The sequence below is a fragment of the Cygnus atratus genome, chromosome 3, assembly GCF_013377495.2.
Source record: "Cygnus atratus isolate AKBS03 ecotype Queensland, Australia chromosome 3, CAtr_DNAZoo_HiC_assembly, whole genome shotgun sequence".
Lineage (NCBI taxonomy): Eukaryota > Metazoa > Chordata > Aves > Anseriformes > Anatidae > Cygnus > Cygnus atratus.
This window is the reverse complement of record NC_066364.1, coordinates 10,436,849-10,462,986: the sequence shown is the minus strand read 5'-3', so window position 1 is coordinate 10,462,986 and position 26,138 is coordinate 10,436,849. Positions and strand designations below refer to the sequence as shown.

Below are 26,138 nucleotides of genomic sequence, written 5' to 3'. Positions count from 1 at the left end.
CTCTGTTCTCCCTCCATGGATGTACCGTCTCCACATTCCTCCTGGGAAGTGTGTTTTAATAGGAAGTGTTGGTGCTGCCCATCCTGAAGCCCTCCTAGAGGCAAGAAGCCAGGTCATAAGAGTGATCCCCATGGAAGACTTCCAACCTTTTCACCCTTCTGGGGATGGTGGCATCCTGCACAAGCAAGGAGAGCTCCCCAGGCCAGCACTGTAAAGTGCTACAGGGCTCTGAAGAACAGCTTTTGGGCAAGCCTCTGCTCCCCACAGGTCGCCACCCCATGCAGGGTGAGCAGGAAACGTCTCACACCTTCCCCATTCTGCACAGAGCATCCTTATATTTAGCACCAAGCTTCACATTTCATACGTAGAATCCAAATTCCTTAACGACCCGGGAAGTCTTACAAACCTCATCTACTTTGTGAAGTTATGATGTAGAGCAACACTCACAGATCAGACACATTCTTGCCAAAATGCCATTTATTGCAGTATACCTTTACAGGGCATACAGATAACCAAATGTTGCATCTTTTGTTAGAACCCATATCTCATTTGTACCACTTAAATAACACAGAATGTCATGTTTGTTTCACAAACTGTCAGTTTAGACTACCAAAATATACAGTCTTTCCTTTCCCCCTAGCAAGGTTGTGAGGTACAACTGAAGTTTATCACTTTATCTTCCTGTGCTTTACAAGACTCTTTTCATAGATAAACCTATCAAACAACATTTCTACATTCCTATACAAAGCAAAGAATTACAGCTGAAATTAACACCATCCGGTTGTTGCATTAACCTATAAAAATTCATTCAGTAAAAAAAAAAAAAAGACATAATGGACTTTGCAGCTTTACTTAAAAACAGCCAGCTACATATATGCACAAGCTTTTCTTGTGCATCAAGAAGAGTTTTGAATCAAAAATTGTTTTTTTCTTGGGTTTGTAGAGAAGGCACCAATTTTAGCTGCGTAGCAGCTCAGGAGTGTTTTATACTTCATTTAAATTACACAGGTTTTTAAGTTTTACTGTTAACCTGCAACATTTGTACCAACTGTTGCAATATTCTCCAATATTCTCCAATCATTCCCTCTGGCTCAACAGCACAAGTATTTACATCAGTCGTAAACACTCCTCCACCCCCCATGCCTTCTGCGCTGAGTGATGAGGAACTGAACTTGCAAGAAGCTAGCTGAAGGCAGAGCAGAAGTAACACTTGTGCAGAACACCACGCTTCTCTTCTCACTCAGTTTTGATGTACCCTGGAGAACTCCAAACCCTCAATGAGGCTTCGGTGTCTTGTATCTGGCAACACATTGACCACCAACAGCTTCAGGCATCCAGACTTTCCTCGGGAGGTGCTTCTCAGCCCTTGCTAGTCTGTCATCCCTAGAGTCGCTTCTCTCCAAAGTGCAGGAACAGCTTCTGAAGAGAGGCGTTCCGAAATCATGAGAGTCAAGCACATCAACTCTTGTATATATTTAAGGCCATCTGCACTTAGCCTTCCTCAGAGTTGGGTCAGATGCTATGTTTCTCTACTCCTTAGCTGTGAAGTTATGATATGCTGCTTTCTACCTTCCACCCCTGCGTGCCGAGGTCGTAGCATTGACCACGTTCTGAGACAACCACCGTGAACAGGGCACAGAGAGGTAGGTGCTACGATGTGCTATCAGCCACCTGGCGACTCCACAGTAGCATGGGGTCAGTATTTACAGCTCAACAGCCAACCCTAGATTCAGCACCTAAGAGGGAATGTCTGAGATGAGAATGCTTAGAAAAATCCACTTCTTGCCTAAGCCTAGAAGGATCAAGAGCACTGGTAGTGGGATAGACCAATGCTACTGGTAACGTGAAGTCTCTACTTAGTTTTGGGGGTTTTGTATTACTACATGCACCAGCTGCTTAGGAGCTGGTTCAGAGTGCGGGATAATGTTATGTGATCTTTTCCAAAATATAAGTTATTTTAAACCACGTGACAGTCATTTGCTCACCTTGCCCCTCACACCTCCTTTCACTAGGAGTCATGGTCAGCATGATGTTTCACAGGCATTAAGTGCTCCAAATACGGCAGCTAGAAAGAGATCGAGTATTGCAGTGTACCAAACTTCTGCTCAGCGCAGCCATTTGTTACACTTAAAACACATCTATGAGTTAAATAGGAAGGATCCCTGCTATACAGAATTTGAGCACTGTTAATTGTTTATTCTTGCCATCCTTTTCCCTAAATATCAAGAGGTTTGTACATACAGTGCTCCCTTATCTTCTCCCCACCGCCTGCCCCAGCAGTCTTTAGATAAACCAAAGCGAGTTTAGGAACTTGCAGTCCCACTTCTGTTAAAAAAAAAAAAAAAAAGTTGTGCAAGAAAGCAGGGAATGTTCAGCGAATCCAGATCTACTTTGTAGTTACAAGAATTTCCAATGGCAAGGTGGTAAGGGCAAATAACCCAATGATCATATGGCTTAAATTTAATGCAAAGCGCACTAGGAGGTCCATGTGCAGGGAGAGAAGAGTCCAAGAAAGATGGAATAAGAAGTGTCCTGAAGATCAGAGTTTATGCATAGAATTCTTCTTGTTTGTGTGGTTTTTGGTATCCTCCGTTAGACTGTTTTGGTTCGTCCAGTGAATAGCTTCCTTCGTCTTTTTTCTTCATTCTGTACAGCATAAATGCAACTAGAAACACTGCAAACACCAAGCCTACTAGTCCTCCGGCAATAACACCTGAAAGGGGGAGAAAACACAAATTACTCTCAGCGCCATGCCAGATAATGTCAGTCTGATCGTATGCTTCCAGGTTGTTCCTTAAAGCATGATCCCTCAATTCATGGTTTCCAGAAATGACTTTGTCCTTTTGCCCCCCCAAAACCAGTCATCCTTCCATTACCAAGAGCCTACTCATCCGCACGTAAATCTACAGAAATAGATCTCCCACTGGGCCGTGCTGCAACGCCCAATGAATGGAGCAAGGCAGTGTTGTTCAACTCTTGACCCAGGCAGCATTAGAGCAGTTTTACACTAATTTTTGAGTGAAGGAATAGATTTTAACCTAAAATTTCGGATAACTAGCAGTGTCTTCTTTGCTATTATCAGAATAAAATTTGCCCCATTAAGGTTTCAGCAACACAAAACCATAGATCACCCCCTTCATTTCAGAAAGCTCTAATGTAAAAGTTTCACTTTCATGCTCCAAGATGTACTTGCAGAACTGCAGCTTCTGCTGCCTGGGAGACTCCTACAGGAGTCTACTTTTACCAACTAGAAATCCAGAATATCAGGTACCTCCAAGAACTTCTTTCCTGTCCATAATTCCTGAGGCTCCTGCTGCTTTGGCATTCCTCCCAGAGTCAGCCGGCACTTCAGAGTTCTGGGTGGGGACCAAATCCTCATCTTTAATCAAGATGAAGTCTCCCTGTTGGGACACACAGGGCAGGTTATTCATGTTTCTCATCATGGCTGTTACTGGAGACTTTCCACAGCTTTGTTTTTTCTCATCTAAAGCCCTCCACCAATATAACATATTAAACTGATCATTGGTTTTAACAAATTACCACCCCTTCTGCAAACCAAAGTTACTACAAAGTTACTAGAGCCATCTCCCTGAAAAGTGTGTCAAAGCTACTAGTCCTCACCGGGTCTCCGGAGCCATCTTCAGAAGCCTCCTCATGTGTAGGAGCTACATCCTCTGGAGCTGTCGTGGGGGCAGCAGTGATGCCTCCCTCCTGATGGATGGTGGAGTCAGTCTGAAGTATGTTTATAGTGTCTGGCGTGTCAGAGCCAGGGGCTTTAGGTTCAAGCTCATGGACCGTGTCTGAGGCTTCTGAAGGAATTACATGAAGCACCGAAGGAAAGTGAGTAGTGGGGCTTCTCGCTGTTGTAACGAGATCGTTTGTTGGTTTCTCATCAGGTGAGCCCAGGATGGGTACTTCATCCTTCACAGCTACAACTGGCTCCACTGTCACCACATTACTAGTTGCAGGGGGAGCTGTAACTTCCTTTTCAGTTCGGCTCTCAGTTCTGGGAAACAGCTGTTCATTGAAATCCACTGGTGTTGCTGGTAACGAAGAGTTAGTTGGCTCTGCTGGGATTCTCCAGGTGAGAGACGGGTCAGTCAGGGGACCTGCAAACCAAAAAACATTAACCTTGGCCAGCTCAGAGACCTATTAACAGTTACCTTCTGGACACTAGTCCAAGGGAGGAAGCCTAACCTGCACAGCCAATTTTCATACTAATAGCAGTTCACTTTGCAATTCTTTATCTTTTTCAGCGCAGCAAGGAAAGGACAGACCAATGTGTTGTTTAACACTTTGCTAGTTGCTTTATCCCATGGCACAAGTGCTAGTCTGTTTGCAGACAGGCTTACAAGGAGGATGTCTGCTATCCAGTACACTGGCTGCTCAGGGTGGTTTTCTGACTCTTATGCCCCAAGTATCTTTTATGCAATTCAGAGTAGTCACCCATATACACAACACCTTTAGTCACTGACACATTTGGTGGTATTATTCATGCAGAATTTCATCTTAAAAAAAATCAAGCCTGTGGTTGGAAGGAAGCAGAAGCATGGTTTAGTTTCCAACAGCTTTGCTCTTTGCGCAGTAGGATCTCAACTTCAGTTCAACACTGAACACCAAAGATGTCTCTCATGCATTTAGTAATCGTTCTGACAGACTTTTTTCCCCACCCTAAAAACCCTTTATTATGTTTTAAAAAAAATTTACGGCCCATGGGAACTTGCACATCTGATGACAGATAAAATTTGTGCTGGATGTATGCCGGCAGGTAGGGGTTTACACACCCTCAAATGGTATCTCCTTCTAGCTCGTGAGAGAGGCCAAACAGCCTTCTTACTGCCTGTGTGCCCCACAAGTAAAGAATCACTGTGGTTTCATAACATTTTTATGCGGTATCTCATATTAGCAATGACATACCTGCTTCTGCTCCCTTTCAAGTCTCCTACAACTCATTTTCTGCTAATTGTTAATATCTAAAGCAATACAAGATGAATAGATTAGGCTCTTGCTCTGTTCTCAACTCTGATATTCTGGGGCAAAGGGGTGTGATTATTTTTCCCCCCTCCTTTTAGCCAGGATGCTCATCACGATCTCAGCTGGCACATTCTGGAAGGATCAAGCACCGACAGTACAAGTGCTAATAACTCACCTGCACCTGAACCTGAGAAACCATCATCGTCATCACCAGATGAATCGAGATCTTCAGGAGGAAGGTTCAGATTTGTAGTTTGCTTTAAAGAGGAAGGGAAAAGGTGTGTTATTGATGAGATAACTTAAACTAATCATGCTGCTTGTGCAGTCTCCTCTAAGGGCTCATGAAGGTTACACAAACTTTCTCTGCCCAGACAGCATTGTCACAGAATCTTTCTTCACTCTGTCCCCTCTTCCCAAAAGAGAAGTTCTGATTAATGTCAGAAAGGTCAGCCTTGCTGTCTCCCTTCTCTGTGCTGCTTCCAGGCTGTACTTGCTTTGGTAAAGAAGAAAGCAAGGAGTCCATTCAGAGAGCTGCATCTCAGTAGCAGCTGATGCTCAGTCCACCCACAACATAACCATGATGCTGCAAGTTTTGACTGCTCACTTCTTTGCTATCTACCAGCCTGTTCATCTGTGAATTACCACATTGCTTCTAAGGGCAGGGAAAGGAAGAAGGAACAGAAAACTTCGGCTGCTCTGCCTTTTTCAGTCCCATCTGTGTTCAGATATCCGAAACCACGGCATCTAACGAAGTAGAATGAGATTCCCTTTTAATAAATGTCAACACTCATATCAACTGCTGAGACAGAAGCCAGCCTTCCATGTAGGAGAATACAGCCCTCAGCTTCCTACATTTAAGCTTCAAGGAGTACAATAACCAGCAGCCCCATTTCAGTGCTGAAACAAGAGGCCAAATCCCTGTTCCACTGCACCTGTTCGTCATAACACACAATGTTCAAAGCTGTTCAGGATATCCAAAGAAGACAACACTAAATAAAGCAGTGATTACTTGCTGGCTCCACTTACTGTTCACATCAGTGGACATATTTGACTCTCAGCTCGTGTATAGCTGTGGGTTTATTTCTGCAGGACTGCCATTACCCAATGAGTGATTGCTTCCTATAAATTTCATCTTTCCCTATCCAACTACATTTGCCATTTTCCAGAATTTGGACTTCTATCCCATCTTCAAATTGCCCTCACTACCCCTTTACAGCACTGCCCAATCTGCAAGTTTAGCAGATACTGCATTGCATCACAGAAGTGGGGTCTGTTTCTGATCATGGTTTTATCAGGACCGAAATCTCATTTTATTATGTAAAAAGAGGAACATGCATTCTTGCCAGATTTGCACCAAGCTCAGTGTAGTTCTCTAGCTTGCCTTAACGTAATGTCATTTAAAAAGGAATATAATCATATAATCACAGAACACTTTGGGTTGGAAAGGACCATCTAAAGATCATCTGGTTCCAACCCCCATGCCCTAGGCAGGGACACCTCCCACCAGACCAGGTTGCCCAAAGCCCCATCCAGTCTGGTCTTGAACACCTCCAGGGATGGGGCATCCACAGCTTCTCTGGGCAACCCGTGCCAGTGCCTCGCTGCCCTCAGAATAAAACATTTCTTACAAATATCTAATCTAAATCTCCCCTCTTTTAGTTTATAGCCATTACTTCTTGTCCAGTCACTCCACGCCCTGACAAGGAGTCCCTCCCCAGCTTTCCTGTAGCCCCCTTTAGGCACTGGAAGGCCGCTGTAAGGTCTCCCTGGGGCCTTCTCTTCAGGCTGAACAACCCCAACTCCCTCAGCCTGTCTTCATAAGAGAGGTGCTCCAGCCCTCTGATCATCCTCATGGCCTCCTCTGGACTCATTCTAATACTTTCACGTCCTTCTTGTGCTGGGGGCCCCAGAACTGAGCTCAGTGCTCCAGGTGGGGTCTCACAAAGGCAGAGCAGAGGAGGACAATCACCTCCCTCGCCCTGCCAGCCATACTGCTTTTGATGCAGCCCAGGATATGGCTGGCTTTGTGGGCTGCAAGCACACATTGTTGGCTCATGTTGAGCTTCTCATCAACCACCACCCCCAGGTCCTTCTCCTCAGGGCTGCTCTCAGTCCATTCTCCACCCAGCCTGTGTTTGTGCTTGGAATTGCCCTGGCCCAGATGCAGGGCCTTGCACTTGGCCCTGTTGAACCTCATGAGGCTCACACAGGCCCACCTCTCAGGCCTGTCCAGATCCCTCTGGATGGCATCCCTTCCCAGCATATCAACCACACCACACATCTTGGTGTCATCAGCAAACGTGCTGAGGGTGCCTCGATCCCACTGTCCATGTCACCAACAAAGATGTCAAACAGCTCCGGTCCCAATACCAACAATACCAACGCCTGAGCAACACCACTTGTTATTGGGTCGACACCTAGAGCAAGACTCTATTTTCATCCTAGGAAGGAGTTAGCTCCATTGCTTTGTCTGACAGGTCATACCACTGCTGGCTTTCTCACTGTCAACTTCATTACCTATATGGCTGTATCTACCTTTTTTTTTTTTTTTTTTTTTTTAAAGATACCAGATTTGTCCAATTTTCTCTTCCTTCCTTTATACTTTATCCATTCTACACGTTTCCATAGAACAGTTAGTTTCCAAAGTGGTTAACCAGCCCATTAGATGTTTAAAAGGCTTGACTTTTCTGAAGACAAAAGTATGCAGTGGATCACCAAACTATTAAACCTTTTTTAGCAGCCTTTTTTGGTTGTCACTTGCCTTCTCTACTGGAGAAAAAAAAAAATCTTTAGGCTTCTAAAATATCTCTAGAGTAATTTCTAAGAAGAAATTGTCCTGCATGTTTAGCTGCACGTCATGAGGTGATTTGGATTTTTAGATTTGTCCCTGCTTGTTTGCACTGTGCTCATGCACTCACCCATGGAAACTAGGTCAGGTAAGTACTTCCTGTACGCTTTCCTTCTCGTGTCCAGGGCCAGAGACTCACCCGAGCAATATCAGAAGCGCAGTGAGATCTGAGCACGAACCGTTGGTGCCCAAAGAACATGGAAAGACTTTGGCTTCCCGAATTCTGCTCCCTTGAGCTTCCTTTCCAGTAAGTTCACAAGTGAAGCCAGACTTCAGACACTGCCCCACTGGGGTGGTCGGGGAGCCTGGGGGGCACTTTTCTCCCTCTTTTCTTCCATCAGCAGCACCAAGCACAGCCCTTTGTTCTCTCACTCAGTTTTTCCTCCCCATGGAAAGATGCTGCCTTGAAGCTGTTAGCAACCCCTCCAGGTTTTAACTGAAGAACAAGACTTAAACACAGTTTAAGACCAGACACCACACTCCTTTACCTAGGATCAAGATTAACTTCCCTCCAAATTTGAATTCAGGGGTAGCTCATACAGGATTTCCAAGAACACCTGTGCAGATTTGATGGTCCGCAGACCACAGCAGAAAGGATCACAGACTGTCAGGAAATTAAACAGCAGATGTTGATCTTTACTACCGAACCAGCACCCCTTCCCCTTTTGGTGTTAAGGGGTGAGGGTGCTCAGTCATGCCATGCTTCCTTCCTTTTTATCCCAGTATGTTCAGCAAGCCTAGCCTTCCACTTCCCCTCACACCTGAGTTTTCAGCCTCTTCCCAGACTGCTGCATGTCCTGCTTCTCCATAGCCTTTGCCATGTACCTGTCGGAAGGCTAGTTGGGTTTCTGTATCTTGTCAGGAATAGCTAGGTACCCCTTGGAGAGGAAGGGCAAGCACGGCACAGTGCAAACATCTGCAGGGCTGTGCTGTGCCATTGTGCATTCACCCAGTTTCACTACACTTCCATTAAGGAACACTTGCCTAATTTATGTAAGCGGACAGTTACATAAAGACCACCCTTCTTGCTCCCCAGACTTCGGCAGGAGGGAAGGGCAGTGAGTAACCTTTCCTTGTGACACCACAAACCGTGAGCACTGCCGAAAGGTCAGGCTGCTATAACGATCAGCTGCTGAAGGATTTCAGACACGGCAAGGTTAACATAAGACACTGACTCAGGACAGCATCGGAAGAGATTGAACTAATTTGGGTTTAGATAAAGAAACCTCATGGTCAAGGCTTTTCCATGACCTTTTGCTGCAGATGAGTTTCACCAATGGGAAAGATTTTGGTAAGTCAGGAGGATTAGGGGTGCAGAACACAGATTCAATCTCCAGGTTGGGCCATCATGTGTAAGAGCTGGAAATAAATTCCAGCTTCAAGCGAGATTGCCCTACTGACAATTTTGTATCACTTTAGCTACTGTCAACGTGCTTTCAGAAATCACTTCCATCATCATCCAGTTTAATTTCCAGGCCCTTGGGACTATTTACGGACCATTCACATTATAATTGATTCCAGAGAAATTGGATGAACACAGCTAAGTTCAGGCTGTGGATCCTTTAAGGACAGATCTCTGATAGCATACCATATATTCTAGTCAAAAAGCTGACAGTTTTGATATTGCACTTACAATGTGCTGCTTTTTTATGCTTTACATAACGCCTTTTTTTTTTTTTTAAGCACCCTACACAATTGATAAGAAATACTTGCCTAGCCCAGGGAAATCCTTTGCAGTTTGGTGATGCCAAACTTGGCTGCATCATGCAAAGCATAAACATTTTCACAGCATTTTCGATGGCACTGTCCAGTTCCCGGTAAGCGGTGGGGACCTCCTTCCCCCAGTAACAAAGCAGCCTGTTTGGGGGAAACCCTCGGGAAACTGTTCTGCTCTTGCTGAGCCCTGCATTGTTACAGAACAATGGTTATTCAGTTCTGCTGGGACAACCAGAAAGCTGCTCAGTGGCATCTTCCATTTAATCAAGAACGGACCAGACTTTCACAACTCATTAGCAGTATTATTGGCTCCAGAAGTCTGACACAGACTTTTTTTTTAAATGCATCATTTCTAACCATTCTTCAGCGTTCGTCTTGATCCCAGCCTTGACACACGACTCTTTTTGTGCTGCCGTGGAGTTCCCCCCCTGCTCGAGCCCAGATCTCAAGTACTGCTTCACGCTGAAGGGGAGATTTATAGTTTATTGATCCCACCCCGCCCAAACTGGGAACCGCATTTCTTTAATTTGAAGTCATGGTGTATGTAAAAGGAAGCAGCTTATTTCAAACTGCTCTTTGAGGTTAAGCAAAAACATGGGCTTTGCCACAAGCTCCTACAAGCCCTAAACTAGATTAAGGATGATTTGTATCCCACTCTTATTAATCCTAGTTAGGGATGAGCCTATTACAGCAGTGTCAGAAACACTTGAAATCCTCCTTTATCTGAATAATGCTGTTAAATTTGCACGTTTGTTTCTCCAAGTGGTAAATCCTCCTTACTCAGCTGAATGAGCTCTCCCACCCAAATCACCTCCCTGAGCATCCTGCAGGATTCTTCCAAGTTTAGGGGAAGCAAAACCAATGGCTTGCAATGTTGTTTAAAGAGACTTACATGAATAAGATAAGCATTTGCTTTCTAGTTTGCCTACCACATATTACACTGAAGCATGAACAACTTGCACAAGGATTTGGAACAGCCCTGAAATGAAGCCAAATGGAAAGGTTTATTTTTTTCTATAGACTGAAGAGCAGAGCTAGTCCAACAGAACTGCTATCTGAGGCAGAGCAGCGTAAAGAGCTCCTAACCTCAAAATATTTATATTGGTGTGTGGGAAGACAAAACCTCCTGCTGAAAGAAATCTTAGCTTTGTTAAACCTTGATATTCTCAAGTTAATAAACCCACACACGATTAGCTCCAGTCCCAGCTGTCCATGGTCTTCAGACAGCTTAAGAAAAGCAATCTTTTCTTAGGAAAAAAGAACAGCAGAGCCACCAGCCTCCTCACCTATCCCCCCTCCTCCTGCAGGCTACAGGCTGCTAGCACTGTCAGCCACGCACACCTTCAATTTTAACAGGCATACTTAAATCCTGGAGTAGCTGAAAGAACTGATGCTTTTATGTGACAAGTCAGCAGTGATGTTTGCATGCAGGTCTGACCCACCAGAAGCCAGTAGCAGAGGCACCACTGCTAACAGCTTGCTTGGTGGCCCTGCAGGTTAATGAAGTAGTTCTCTTTCCAGAAGAGCCAAAGAAGCAGACTTCCAGCGGAGGTCAAAGAGCAGAAAGACAGCTACAAACTGTCCCACGAGCAGCCCACAGATTGCACAGCAGGATTATTTTTTAATCCCCAGCTAGCCTTCCGATCAAGGCTGTTCAAAGCACTACCACTACCTGCCCTCCCTACTTCAGGTGGTATCGTCGTTCCCCTTTGCTCCAAAGAGCTTCTGCCGTGCCCCAGCAGGCTTCAGCATCCCCACCACTTCACATATCAGCTTATATCAACTGGAGTAAGGCTGGCACGTGGCTCCTGGGGGCTCCTTCCGCAGGTCAGGCAGTTGCCAAGTGGAACACGAAGGATGCTCCTTTGCTCTGCGAGGCGAGCACTGCAACAGCAGCAAGAGGCGAGTACACCAGTTAATGCGGCTGCTTCTCTATCAGATCTCCGTTTGTATCTGGAAAACCATTGCCAAGTAAGCTCTTACTGGCCTCCTCTTCTGTTTTTGGCTGGTGCCTCGAGAGGAGGACCATGTCTGAGGGAGAGATCCTTAGATGGATGTGACCACAGCTGCTTTGCTTTGAAGCACAAAGCAGCCGATCATCACAGAGCAGTCACCTCCAGGCAACTGGCTCTGCAGGCAGTGAGACACCTTCCAACGCTGACTCAAAATAGGATGAGAGCTTTTAGGATCTGTTCCACTATGGCCAGAACTGGTTCTAAGAACTGCCCATTGTCTGCTAGACTTTGATTTACCTTTTTTTTTTTTTGTGAAGTTTCATGGCCACAGCTGTAAAAGCATACTGTGACCCTCTGAGCAAGGTGCAGTGGCAAAGAAGAGCACCCAGAGCCTGCCCTTTTGTAGGTGATAGAATTACAGCTTGGGACCGAGGCACTGTCTACATAGCTACTCCATGTGCACCACAGCTACAGTCCCAATAGTTACCAGGTGAGACTCCGAAATTATCACGCCGCTGTCCTCAGTATTACACTTTCACCTTACTGTGACAAGGCAACTTTTTAAATTAAGTAGGGCTGAAACACAGCAATCGCCATGCCAAGAGTCAAAAGGAACCGGCCTGTCACCTTCAGCTGGGCTTTCACACCCTGCACTTCAGGCTGTTTGCCCCACCGCCTTCCCCTGAGCATGTCGCTTCATGCTCCCTGGACATAGCTCTTCATGCAGTCTCACGGTGAACCAGATCAGGGAACTGGTCTGGTTAAAAGAAAAAAAAAAAAAAAGAAAAAAGCCAACACCGTCATGCAAAGAATTTTCCAGCAGGACCAGTTCTCCAGTCCTGCTCGGTGCATGAATGCCCAAGTGTTTGTATTGGCACAGGGGCGCAGCGCGGCAGCCAGGGCTGCTGAAGCAACTCCTCCAGAATCACAGCCCGGGTTCCTGGGATGCCGACACACATTCACCTCCCCTGCGGCAGGGGGGGCAGTAAAATACCCTGCCACAGACGTGCATTATGGAAATGTGCACCGCCACCCTCAAACTGCAGGCTAGATGCAAAGCAGACGCTGACTCAAAGGGCCACGTAGGTCTACACACAAAGCAAGGAGAGAGGCTGCAGGAAGACTTCTCTCCTGGCGAGTCTGTTTGTTCATGACGGATAAAGTTGGTCCCTAAGTCTGACAAGAGTGCTTTTAAGTCCTCCCTGACCTCCTAAACGCAGCTCCTTAGTCACAGCAGCCAAGGTTAGATGGATGCCACAGTCAGAGTAGTAGTAGCACTGCTTTTGTCTCAGGCCACCTGAGCTTCATGAGACGTCCAGGGCAACTTCAGTTCTGCACTGGACAGGGAGGGCATTGCACGTCCTTCAGCAGACAGCCCTGAGCCCATTGCTCAGCCCTGAGCAATGCTGGGGCAGCCAGAGTCCCACGTGGCTACGGACTCCACAGCCAGCAAGTTTGTGGCCACACACCACACACGGCATCAGCAATAACACACCGCATGTTCTCTCTCTTAACCAGCTCCCCTAAAAGTTGCGGGAGTCCTTCAGCAATACGGAGATGCTCAGTTAGATCCTGCGCTCCTGCTTTTCCACCTGGATGGTGGACAGGAGTGGGCTGTCAGGATACGGCCTGAAGAAGTCCCAGTAAGAGCCGGGCACCTTTTGTCTCCCACGTTCAAGGCAGCCTGCGTTGGAAGACGCAGCCTAATGAGGAGTTCTCTTCCCTGCAGCTAATCTCATGGGAAGCAGTCAGTTCGGTTTTATGCTAGAACTGCTTTTCTTTAAAGAGCCTTTGCTGCAGCTCTTTAGCATACTTGATAGTTCAGTCATTCATTTCTTCAGATAGCAAAGGAAAGCCACAGCCAACGCATAATCTCAAAGAGTTGTGCCAAGTAGGTGCAGCAAAACGAGGCCAGGCAGCCAACAGCACCAGTTCATCCCGGGGAATTGCTTTCAGACTATTTCAGCTGGTTTGAGAGATGAGCACTGAGCTGTGTCAGCTGGGACTGGACAACACTAGCTTGCCTAAAAACCCTTCAATTTGAAGTCACCAGCACTTCTTAGCTTCTAGTGTAGAAAAAAACAGCTGGGAAGACTGAGTTTTGCAGCACCAGCCAGTTCACCTACTGGTTTGGAAAAGCAAAGACCAAGATTAGCTTAGTTCAGGCAAAGCCAGTGGTGGGCTGCCACTGCCAGGAACCCTGAGAAAGTACAGGTTACAAGATGGGTGTACCCTGCAGGTCACAGGACATCTTTATGAACTACAAACCCATCCAGTAAAGGACTTCAGCAGCCCTAAACTCACCACCCATGCACACCAGTAACCACAATGCAGACAGACATCACCCTCCTGATGCAAAAATCAAAAGTGACAGGAGCTAAGTAAGGTTCCTGATGTGCCTTCACCCCCCTGCAGCAGCACAGCCACGTGCCCTCTGGCTACCACATACTCCAGCTCGGCCAGTTCACCAGCACGGTGACTGCGGCGCACACAGCCCCTGCTACGGGGTTCAGGCAGGGGTTGAGCAACTCCCCTCAGGCCAGTCAGCAGCAGCCACAGCCACTTCAACAGAGGCTGAACTTTGTAGTGTTGCCCTCCAACACGTATGTACACACTGACCTTAGGTCTTCAACAGCAGACCCAGCAAAACCAGCCCCTGTCATCAGCTACCTGTTCCCATCCATGTGCTGGCCTCTGTTGCCACAAACAGCTTGGCTTGCAGCTGGGTATGAATTCCTTTCCTCCCCCCATCTCCAGCCACCCACTCGTCCTGTGCTACAGGGTCAGCAGTGAGGACTGTCACCAGAACAAAAATCCCAATAAAGCAGATCAATTAGCATTGCAGATCTTCCCTCAGACCCAGCCGTGGACCACATCTTGGCTGCATCAGGCAAAGTATTGTCAGCAGGTCAGGAGAGGTGATCCTGCCCCTCTACTCTGCACTGGTGAGGCCACACCTGGAGTAGCGTGTCTAGTTCTGGGCTCCCCAGTACAAGGCAGACGTGGGCATACTGGAGAGAGTCCAGTGTAGGGCCTCAAAGACAGTCAAGGGACTGGAGCGTGCCTCCTGTGAGGAAAGGCTGAGAGAGCTTTTCAGCCTGGAGGAGAGAAGGCTGGGGGGATCTTATCAGTGTCCATCAGTCCCTGAAGGGGGGGTGCAAAGAGACTGGAGCCAGGTTCTGTTTGGTGGTGCCCTGTGCCAGGACAAGAGGCGACGGGCGCAAACTGGAAACACAGGAGGTTCCCTCTGAGCAGGAGGAAACACTTCCTTTATATGAGGGTGACCAAGCACAGGCACAGGTTGCCCAGGGGCTGTGGAGTCTCCTCCCTGGAGATCTTCAGAAGCCGCCTGGACGTGGTCCTGGGCACCCTGCTCCAGGGTGTCTGCTGGAGCAGGGGTTGAACCAGGCCGAGCTCTAGAGGTGCCTTCCAACCTCAGCCATTCTCTGATTCACCAGCCCCATGGTTGTAAAGCAGCAAGTGTCTCCAATCGTCCCGTTTGAGGCTGTCTTCTTCCAGTAGGCCTGTGAGCTCAAACTGGTCAGTGTGCAGCTGGAGGCCATGCACCAGGACGCCGACCTGCGTGCTCCTGCTGCTCTGGCCAGTCACTGCAGAACGGAGTGGGAGCCTGCAGCACACCAACGCCAGGACACAGGAGATACCTTGGTCCCACAGGAACACAACTTGATCTTTTCATCTTCAGCCAGTCAGGAAGCTCCAGCTCAGAAATTGGAGACATGTCTATAGGAAAGTGTGGTGTGCTCCACAGCATCTCATGTCTCCAAGTTAGGCTGGTGGCATGCTGAGTCACTGATGCTACTCAGCAGCACCTGGAAAACACACACGTGCCTCTGGTCCCAGGAAAGCTCGCTTCCTGGAGGCAGATGCCACACAACTGGTGGAACCCATTTCATATTAGCCCCATATCAGCCTTCGTGTGATCAGCATGAGCAAGGCTAGAGCTACGTGAGTGCTCTGACCTGAGCAGATGTGTTCCCAGAAGTGCCCCCACCACCACGCTACGCAGTATTCTGGGAGGGAAGAAGATGCTCTGCTTCACCTCAGGAAGGGAAGCCAAGATGCAGCCTGCAATACCTTCGGCCTCCAGGAATTGTTATCAGGCAAGAGTGAATGCAACAGCCTTCAGTATCTAGGCACAGGGCTAGGAGAAGACCCAGGTTCTTATCTTAATCCTGGGAGTTTCCCTCTCCTCCTTGAACTCTAGCAATTACCTAGTGCGAGATATGCCAAGGAGCCAGGAGACAAAGCCGTAAGATCTTCCTGAAGGATCACAGAAGCTTTTTCACTGTATTAGTGACACACATTCAGGCTCTAATTTGAGCCAAGCGCTTGTAGCACTAAGCTTGTTTAGTGAAATCCAAATTTCAGACAAAAATCCTGGTATACCAAATTAAGGGTTTACTAGCGGTTCTTCTGGTTCCTAGCAGCTAGCAAGGTGTTTTAACCTTAGCGGATAGATGAGCTTACAACCCTACAGGTATCGGAGAACCAGAGAATGACCGAGATCGGAAGGGACCTCTGGGAGTCACCTGGCTCAACCCCCTGTGCTCGAGCAGGGACACTGACAACAGGTCGCCAAAGGTACCAAAGGTCTTCGCTAAAGAAGGTTAGCTGATAAACTTAATAAGGCTACTCAGCTCTACAAATAGTTAGCTTTGCAACAAAAAAATGCTGATAGGATATTCCGATTAAAGTTACAGTGGAGCCACCCAGACTTAAGATTTTTACACATAGATATATCCTATAGAAATTGAATATATCCTATAGCAACTGTCTATGCACAAGACAACAAGAACTACTACCCACTGACACTTCAGGGGCAGATTTACTTGCCAGCTGTAAGGCCAGCTGCTGCCAGACTCTGCTTCAGCTTTCCAGTTGATCTGCCTGTAGTTGACCCTACGGGACATGCACCAAGTCTTTCTTACCGTGACAACCAGCCTGAGACTCAACAATCCAGGGCCTTCTTGACTGCTTTTATAGGTTCTGCATTTGCTCCAGAAGAAGAAATGATGAAGCCTCCAAAGCTTGTTAAACTTTTTTCCAATTTGCATTCTCCATACCCATATGCCAGACATCTACCTTTAAGTGATGTATTTCGACAAAGATCTTGTTCCCAGCTTCTCAGTTCCAGCACCATCCCTCCCCAGGCACACCCCACTGAGGGGCCGACTGATCGGGGAGCTGGAAGTACCCAAAAAAAGCACCCAAAAAGAGCCGGTGGCTTGCCCAGACAGCAGCCCCGTGTCCGTCTCATGTGTGAGCACCAGATGGCAGGACCGGTCACACCCCACAGCCTGATCCCTTCCTGCTGTTATCTACCAGCCTGCTACAGGAGGCAGTGACTATTTGCAAGGGAGCTGCAGAAGATAATGAGGCTCGAGCAACAAAATGAGCCAACAGTTGGCATTCAGCAGCTCCCTTCGGTTTGGTCACGCTCGCTACAGCCAAGCACTAGCTCGTTCTGAGGAACTTCGCGCTGCTCAGCAGGACTCACGTCAGTCAGATGTGAGTCTGTTTGGAGGGAACTCGTGAAGTCTCCATCAGCAGCCAGTTGCTGGACTCAGGAAAAGCATGCAAGCAGCTTTAGATTTCATTTTGATCCAATTCAGTGCGATTTCTGCATCTTGGCAGGTCTTACTCTACCACTGTACGGTTAAGTTCACTCTTGCATTTGTTTCTATGCCCCACTATTTCCAGTTTCAATTAAATCAGCGTGGACACTGAAGAAGTTACATCTTCCCCTACATCATGGAGGCATGCCATCAGGTCTGTTTTATCTACAGCACCTCATAGCATTGACTCAGTCTAGATGGTTTCTAATGTAGAAGTCATCCCTGCCAAACAGATGCAGTTACACGAACATGGCTGAGCTGTGCACACAAGGACCCAACATCTCTACCAGATGCAGCAGCCACATCTCAGGTGGGGAACACCCTGCTCCTCCATGCCGAGAGGCACTTTCAGCTTCACCCCTTCCTTCCACACAGTCCTAGCAGCTCCTGAGCGCCGGTGCCCACGCTGAAGGGAAAGCAGCACATAAGCCTTTCAGGGACTGCTTGCCTCCTTGGAAGAAACAGCAGCAGGACGTGTGGCCTGTGGACACAGGCTGGACCACATCTCACTCAACTATTCCAACACTGCTCAACCTGCATGAATTCCCTACTCCATGGAAATAGGCACTCCCACAACCGCTGGAGCATACAGCGAGTGATCTACCCATAGTAAGTGGTACAGAGCTCAAGCTCTCGGCACGACGGCTCTCATGTTCTCTGTGCTCAGGTTTACCGAAGCATTGGTAATCCTGCTTGTCAAAGGTCTGACAGCAGTTGCTTGCTACTGCCCCCGTTTACAGGTAAATTATGCAACACCTGAATGAGATTATGGAAGCTGGCTGGTGTGCTTCCATGCTGAGTCATGAGGGTGTAGAGGTACCATTTCAAAGCTGGAGCATCGAACGAAATCCTCCCATCAGAAACAGTTTTCAAATCCTGCTGCTGCAATTGCGCTCCAATTACCAAGATTTACCCACTTCAGAAATGAGCAGCAGACTTTTTTTTGAGTAACCACCTAGTGGGTTAAGATTAAACTAATCCGTTCTGATCTAGAGTAGCTCAGTTAAACCGCTCAGTACCACATCTGTAGAAGGGAGCCCTGAGCAAGGCGGGTCAAATCATAGAGCTTGCCTTTGATCCAAGTCTCACTATAACAGCTACCAGCTTCAGCTACCTCATGCCATCGTGTCTGGGCCTACAGCTGGTTCTCCTCCCCTCCCCATGGCCTTGCTTCAGGGCAGTCACCCAGTCACTGGAAGAGGTTTGAGTTTAGGGGGAAACGCTACCACATTTGTGGGGTCTGGACTCCTCCTGCCTCTTATGGGCCGCTAAGACTCGCCAAGTCCTGATTTGGACATCTTTGAATTTTACACATCTGTATCGTGAAGAGGAAAGAGAGATCACTAATGCCACCTCTGATGGACTGTCCACCAGTTAAGACAAATCATTAAAACAGCAACACAAGCCATTAAACTGCAATACAAGGTAAAGTGCTGTAGTACCAAGTTAGTCCTAACACAACATCCCTTAGGTCAGGCAAGGAGTATCTTCAGAATAGCTAGATGCTACGTAACAGTAGATCAAACTAATTCTAAAGACACTGCTCAAACATCACCAAGTTGAAGACATTTCATACAGGAATAAACTTCTGGGTCTACTCAGTGACCACCAACTCTAGTCAATGCAACAGACCTCTAAAGAAAGCAGAACAAAACGTGCTGAAGGACCAACCTTGTGGGCTAATACCACAAGGACGGGCTGAATCGCTGGCATATACCAGCACCACCACGACCACACTAACTGCTTTGCTGTTTTGTATTATTCACCCTGCAGCCCTCAGTTGATTGATTCCATGGCATTTCTCATGCAGCTGTAGTTGCTCATCCTTCTGATGCATCCAAAAGGTTCAGTATTCACCGAGAGAACCGTGATATCCTATTAAGGGCTTTCACTTTCTTTTACTGTATACAGCAGTTTTCACAATTTCATAATATCCTGGGCCTGTTGCCAGAGACCCACCGGCTACATCCATACTAGTAAATTAAACAACATCAGGGAACATCCCCGGGCACTGGAACACAATCTACACCATCAAATTATTAGAGCGATCCCAGGCAGCCGTGAGCCTTGCCAACTGGTATGCCCCCAAATGATGTATGGGAACACTCCTCGGCAGGCGATCTGGAAGCAGAACGGAGCAGGGGGCAGGCATTAAGGGACAGGTAAGAAAATAAGGTTTGCTTTACAACTGGGACTCCAGAATTTAAGTTGGCCACAGGACAGTTTCCAGCCCATTTAACTTACAGGAACAAGTAAATACAGAGTCATTTTTTACCCCCTTTGGCTGCGTGCTGGGGAGCAGGGGGCACGCGGCACATTCAGCACTTTGGGGCTGCGATCACATCTCCCAGCTTCTGTAGCAAGAAGCTCACCACCATTTCTCAGCCATGACTGCTGAGGAACCTTTTACAAGTTATTTAGAGATGCTTCAGAGTGGGGCCGATGCTGCTGGAGGATTAAGCTCGCAGCGTTCCTGTTCAGGGCCATGAGTCAGTTGATGTAAGTGCCCGATAGCAGAGCACTCCTTTGCCACTGCCCAGACATGCCAGAGTCAGCCTCTTTTGTTAGGCGCTTTGTTCGCTGATGGGAAAGTAGTCACGATCTAGATGATTCCTCCGTTAGGACAGAAAGAGATTTAGAAGTCAAAGCTGTCTAGCTGCAGGCTGTTAGGCAAGTTTCGATGCAAGCCTCGCTACCACTTTTCCACTGCGAGTAGGTGCCACTTACACCCTGGTAGAGCCAGTGAGGTGGACAAATCTCATTTGGCCATCAGATCCGCCAGCGCAAGAGTCTTTATTACAGTTTCATAAGCACAGAGCACAGCAGGAGAGTGAAAAATATCACTTATATTACTGTTTGTATCAGACACGAACTCAAGCAAGCTTTGCAGTTCCTCTGGTTTGGACTCTTACTCTTCTTACCCCCCAACTTCTTGACCAAAGAAGGTCTGGGCTCTGTCACTAATAAAGATATCTATTAGCTGGTCAATGGGATATCACATCCTGTCTCCTGCAGAGATGCTTCTACCCCTGAAGGACATTTTGGTAGACACAGGCTGCCCTGAGCTCCTGTGCTTGTGCAGAGAGCAGGCACTCAAGCCTCTCAGATCACCTGTCCTGGGGTCAGGGCGTACAGCCTCCAAACCCTGCTGCGAGCCGGTAAACAAACCTCACAAGAAGGGGAGACCTCTTTGTGTGTATTTCTCCACTCTACTGGTCTCAGAAGCATACAAAAAGGCGTCAATAAGGTCCTGTTTTGGGACAGGAGAGAGCCTCTCTTCCTACAACGCTGTAGCTGCCAGCCCTGTGTGCTCCCAGGGAGCATGCAACAGCTCCGTACCGACACAGCCACAGCAGCACCGCCATGACATGGAGCTTCACAAAAGCTCTCATCTGGAAATTGTTACGCTAATCACTGCTTGCTCTCCAGATGGCAGACTGGCTCCACTCTCCCCTGCCCACCTCTGGCTTCAATATTCAGTCTGCTCTTCTAGTAATCCCTAGATGCAAGGGGCTGGACGGGAGCTGCTGACCACGTTTACTGACACCGACATTAGAAACTAATTAGAAGAGTTTTCCTACGTTCAGCACGGGGCAGTCCTGGTCTGCAGTGCTGCCCAGAAAGCATTTGTCGCTCTCTCCTTACAACGGGAACGGAGTTCAGGTTTCCCTCCAATTAAGAGGCAACTAGCTCCTCATCGCATGGCACAGGCAGACAAAAGAGCAACCCCCTCTGGAGCTATGGCTGTGTACGGACGGGCGATGGAGCCAGGGCACCTCAAGGAGCCACGAACCAGCTGCACTTTGCAGAAGGCTGGTAGACAGGAGCGTGTGCCTGGGACTGCCTACAGCCAAGCACCAGGACTGCCAGCCTCTGCTTGCGTGGCACACAAGGTACCGCCGTTACTGCTCAGGCGGTGCTGTAAAGTTACAGGGTGGAGGTGGCAAGAGCCACCACGAAAGGCAAGATACCCTGAGTATTTTTGGCAGACATGTCCCCATCTTATATCACTGCCTTCGATTTAGCCAGGAGTTACTCTGCAACACCAATCCTGAAGAGCTTTCAGGTATCAGAAGGACCCTGAATGCTAGGAAACAAAATGAATGGACATTAAAATGAATAATATTGAAGAAGTAAGGGCTGTGGAGAAGAGAGAGTTCTGCCAGAGAGCAGGGCAGTATGATGTGCAAATGAAGCAGCAAGAGCAGCTTCAACTGATCAAAACCCAAAAGAGTTTCGAACTCGAAACCTCGCAGGAACGCCATGACTTGCACCATCTCCGTGACTCAGTTGGAACTGCAGTGACTCAACAGGAAGCTCCATCACCAGCCTCGTCCAAGCCCCACTAGCACACTGGTTCCCATCCAGCTAAGCAGGCCTCACTGGTGAGACTGGTCTCAGCGGTGCGATACAAACATTACAGCCTGGCGTGGCAAGGAGCCCAAGCTAACAGATTCTGTTGGACCTGTGCCGGTTCCACAAGACCTAGAACGTCAGCTGCAGCCAAGCACTGCTTGAGAAACTGCGAGGTTGGGAAACCACCACATTAGCAGATGTTGCTCCACAAGGGCTGCTTGTAGGAGGTCCGAATGTTATCTCACCTTGAGGTGAGGCTTCACAGTGCAGGAACTTCTCCACTAGCATCTCCACAGCTGAAAGTGCGCTATCCCAGGTTTCTAGCCAGGCCAGATAAAGCTCATTTCTGTGGTACGCCAAGAGCCTAGCAGAGCAGTGGTTCAAATGGAGCATGCTACTCAACTCGTAATTTAGGGACATGATAAGAAAATTGATGCTCAGCACCAAGCTCCAAAGGAGACAGCATGTGATCCTGACCTTTAGAGTGTCTTCTCAGCTCAGAGGATAAAGGAACCTGTAAGAAATACCAGAGCTCCTCGTACCGCTGGTCAGAACAGCTTCCTCTTTGCAAATTCACTGCCTGTATCAAAGCCTAGTGAGCAACAAAGGTGCCTCACTTCTAATCCACAAATAAGCAGCATCTTTAAATACTAAAATACTCTAATCCCCCCTCAAAAGCTCACAGTTCCTTCTCCCTCTAAAAAGATGCATGCATGTATGTTTCTGCTCCCACTTCTCACGTCAGAGCGCTGATACGGAAGCCAGCTATACCCCCTGATTTCTTCCACAGCCCGTAGCAGAGCGAGGCTGGGCTATTGTTCGGAGGCACTGATCCTGTTGCACCAGAACAGGAGAGAGCTGTTGTTCTAGCTGAAAGCTGATGTTTCCCACTGCTTTGCTAGCTCTCTTGGCACAGGAACAGCGGCGGTCTAGACCATCTGTTTATGGAGAGGGTTAGCAGGAAAGTTTCACAAATAGGAGCAGCGCTTTCAGCTGCATCGCTCCCAGATTAAGAAGCTAACGTGAAGGTGTCTGTGCTCCCTTTACGGTCAAAACGAGATCCAGCCAACCGAGCCCAAACAGAGCCATTCACCTTGAAGCAGACATGCAGGAGCTAGTCAGATAACCACTCTGTTTGGCTGACTGATTACACTGCTGTGACTATAATAAGAGCTTGGGCACCTAGTGCACACGTAGACACCTACATTGAGGTGTCTTAACATCAGCCTGAACATTGTCCCGAGGGCCATGTGCCACTTGAAGTATCCTACATTTCAGCAAGTGCATCAGGGTCTTGCTGTCCTGAAGTTCTGCACTAAGAGCTCTGAGTTAATAAAGAGGAGATCTAAGATAAAACTGTATTGCTTAAGTAGTTTCATCACTGACATCACCTCTTCAGGAAAGAATTATGGAATGGCTCAGGTTGGAAGGGACCCCAAACACCATCTAGTTCTAACCCCCACCATGGGCAGGGATGCCACCCCCTAGATCAGGTTGCCCAGCGCCTCATCCAACCTGGCCTTGAACACCTCCAGGGATGGAGAAAGAGGTCATGTCTTCTCTCTCCCAGGAAGCTCCCTCCTCTATCTACTCCTATCAGCTCCCTAGGTGCCAGATGACATGTGCATTTGTGCAGTGTCCCTCTCAGAGGCATTAGTATGGTCCTCAGACACAAGAGCCACATCAAACAAGGTTAGGACAAGGTGCTACTATACAGGCCACCTGGAGACATCTACCCACTAGCAATGCAAAACACATACTTAAAATGGACCAATTTTGCTGCTAAAACAGCAGCCTACATTTCAGGTTAGTGCACTCACTTAATTTTAGAAGGCTTACAGGTTTCTTGCACTTGCTGCAACTTGTCTCGGGTTGTTAGAGAGGATTGTTTGGTTTCCAGAAGCTTCAGAGTGCTGCCATTAAAAGTGTTAGCTCTTCTAGCCACTTAAAACTGCCAGAAACCTGGAACAAAAGGCTAGAAACTCGCAGCGGAGCCCCCTTCCCCAGCACAAACCGTGGCTTACTGCTCTCTGCTCTCATCAGAGCTGACTCACTGTTTTCAGAGAGGGAGCCACCAGCAAGCAAGGCTCACAAGGAGAAGTGCTGTTTGCAGTACTTGATAAATAATGTGACGCTGTTCTGTGGGTACTTCTACAGAAGAAAGTGTTTCCTTCTTATCTACTGCCTATATGTTTAATAAGCAAGCCAGGCTACCTAATTTCTTCTAATTAGCTTGCACTTCAGATAGCAATGACATCACCCTTGGAAAAAAGGTTCTGCCTGCCCTGCTAAGCTTGCGTTAACCACCAGCACGCACCCACACCAGATGAAACAATCGAAACCCCATTCTCCTCAAGGTGCAGGCTGGATTGTCCGCTGTCCTCCTCCATGCTCACCTGGCTTTGAGGCAGGGTTATATCCCACAAAAGTGTCTCTTTGGGACAATAACCAAGCTAATCCATTAAGATGCATCAGCCTTCTTACTTCAAGAAATTCAATGCCTCCATCAATTCAAAGAGGAATTTTAATCTCATATGAGATGTTTGAGTAGCAAAGTGTTATCTTGAGGAAGGAAAGGAACCCACAATTATTCCTGCTCCTAAGAGTGCTCAGAAAGAAAACAGCTATCACTTGGCCACTTTCTTGTTCCTGCTGCTTAGTTAAGTCCTGCAGCGATAGCCAAGGGTCAAGCGATGTGCCAGAGGCAGTGGGACACCCTCCTATAACCGGACCACCAAGAGCCCAGCACACCCATGCCAGCACCCATAACGCCGTGACCTGCCACATGCAAAGGACTGCTGTAAGGTCACTCTGCTTTCTCCGCTCAGCAGTGAGCACAGCCACTTGATGCTAAAGCCTAATCGCTCCAGCTGGGTGGGAAAGGCAGCCTCATCCGTGTCACTGACATTTCGACATGGGAAGGCGGCCACGTGATCCCCAGGAGGGAACCAGCCTCAGTGCTGAGTCACCACCGAGAGCCCCGAGGACTCCTCTGTTGCTCACCAGGACGTCCCTCAACCTGAAGCATCAGCCAGACCATCTCCCCACGCACAGGAAAACTCCAGACGAGCATTCACTTCATGCCTTTACCATTTCTAATAAGAAACATTTATCACTGGGTAATTTTATCCAAACGTGCTGCAGAGGCTGCAAGTGAACTGCAGTTTTTCCACTTTATTCATTAGCAAGCTCATTCAGAAGTGAGGAGCAGAGCCCCCTCCCCACGAGGCAGGGCTGATTACGCTCACGTGCTTGTTGTTTTTGGCCACCTCACGGACTAGCTACTCACTACCATGTGTGCTAGCCGGCTGGATGTCCGCATCTACAGGCAGAGCTCGCAGGCAGGACGGCACGCCAAAGCCGCAGGTATTTTGAGCAGCCTCGGTCCTGCTGTGCACTTTGTTCTGCCACTCCTTATCCAACTACCGCTGCAGATCGTCTCCAGACCAGTTTCAAAACAATTATACCTTTTCTGAACAAAATTAAAAAAAAAAAAAAGGGGAAGCGTGCTTTGATTCCCATGCTCCTGCCCACACGAAGCCTCAGGTTCTGCTTGCTCTTGGCTGCTTGGCGGGGCTGAAGGCTCCCGAGCGATGCATGCAAGCACCTGGGGAGCGAGCACCCTTCACCGCGTAAGGAAAGGGTGGCTGTGTGCCCCCCGGGGGGTGCCAAGCAGGGCTCCGACCCCACACAAACCACCAGGAGAGCTCCTACACAAGGAGCTGAGGCTGCTGTGGCCAGACCCTCGTCGGGCAGCGCTGGGCCAGACACCCTCTCCTCTAGTCGCGGATGACATCTGGCGGCTGCTGCTGCGGCAGGGAGCCGGGGCTTTCCGAGGCTGCAGCCCCACAGGGCCTCCTCCCCCCGAGCTCCCCGGGGCACGGAGCTCCTCCTGGACCGCCGGAGTTGGGAGGAAGAGCACACCGAGCCGGGGAGGGCAGAGGGGAGCAGGGGACGGCCCCAGGAGGCTCCGGACCCCCAGCGGGGCACCACCACCCGCTGCCCGGGACAGAAAGGGGTCCGCAAAGGGACCTCCCCAGCCACAAAGGGCCCGATGCGAGGCTCACCCCAGCCCCGAAGGACCGGACGGGGGGGGCCCCGGGTGGCCGCGGCGTGCTCGGAGCCTCGCAGCGGGGCGGAGCCGCCGGCAGGTCGGGAGCAGCAGCAGCAGCGGGGCTGCTTTGAATTAAGGCTCCCGCCAGCACAAAAGGCCATTGAATCCCCTCCCAAACCACCACCCCGACCCGGCCGGACGAGGCAGAGCTCCCCAGCCCCCGCAGCCCCCCGCAGCCCCCCGCCGCCGGGCTCACCGGGAGGGCAGCGTGCAGGCAGAGCGCCAGCAGCCACACGGCCGCCGCGCCGATCATCCTTCCTCCGCGCCGGGCTCGGCACTGCCCTTTCCTCTCGGGCTCCCCTCTCGGAGTACGCTTTAGAAAAATCTGCCGGCTTTCACTCTTGAATTTTCAATGTTTTTCTCTCTTTTTTTTTTTTTTTTTTTTTCTTCTTCTCTTCTCTCACCCTCCCTTCCCCAGCCGCTCTCGTGCTCTCTCTGCGGCGGCGAGGAGTTGAACTCTGTCTTTTAATGAACCCACTGCAACAACCTTCACCTTACGGCCACCCCCCGGCCGGCTCCGCCTCCCCTCGGTTCCCCTC

General features: G+C 48.7%; 1 protein-coding gene across 1 annotated transcript; it reads right to left on the bottom strand.

Annotated features, from left to right (window-relative positions):
- Positions 1-459: 459 nt before the first annotated feature.
- On the bottom strand, positions 460-26,138 carry SDC1 (syndecan 1). The gene is made up of 5 exons (XM_035560146.1): positions 25,796-26,138; positions 5,150-5,231; positions 3,622-4,109; positions 3,272-3,401; positions 460-2,713 (listed from the first exon to the last, which is right to left on the bottom strand). The coding sequence occupies exons 1-5, from the start codon at positions 25,850-25,852 to the stop codon at positions 2,547-2,549; spliced, it is 924 nt and encodes a 307-aa protein (XP_035416039.1). The 5' UTR covers positions 25,853-26,138; the 3' UTR covers positions 460-2,546.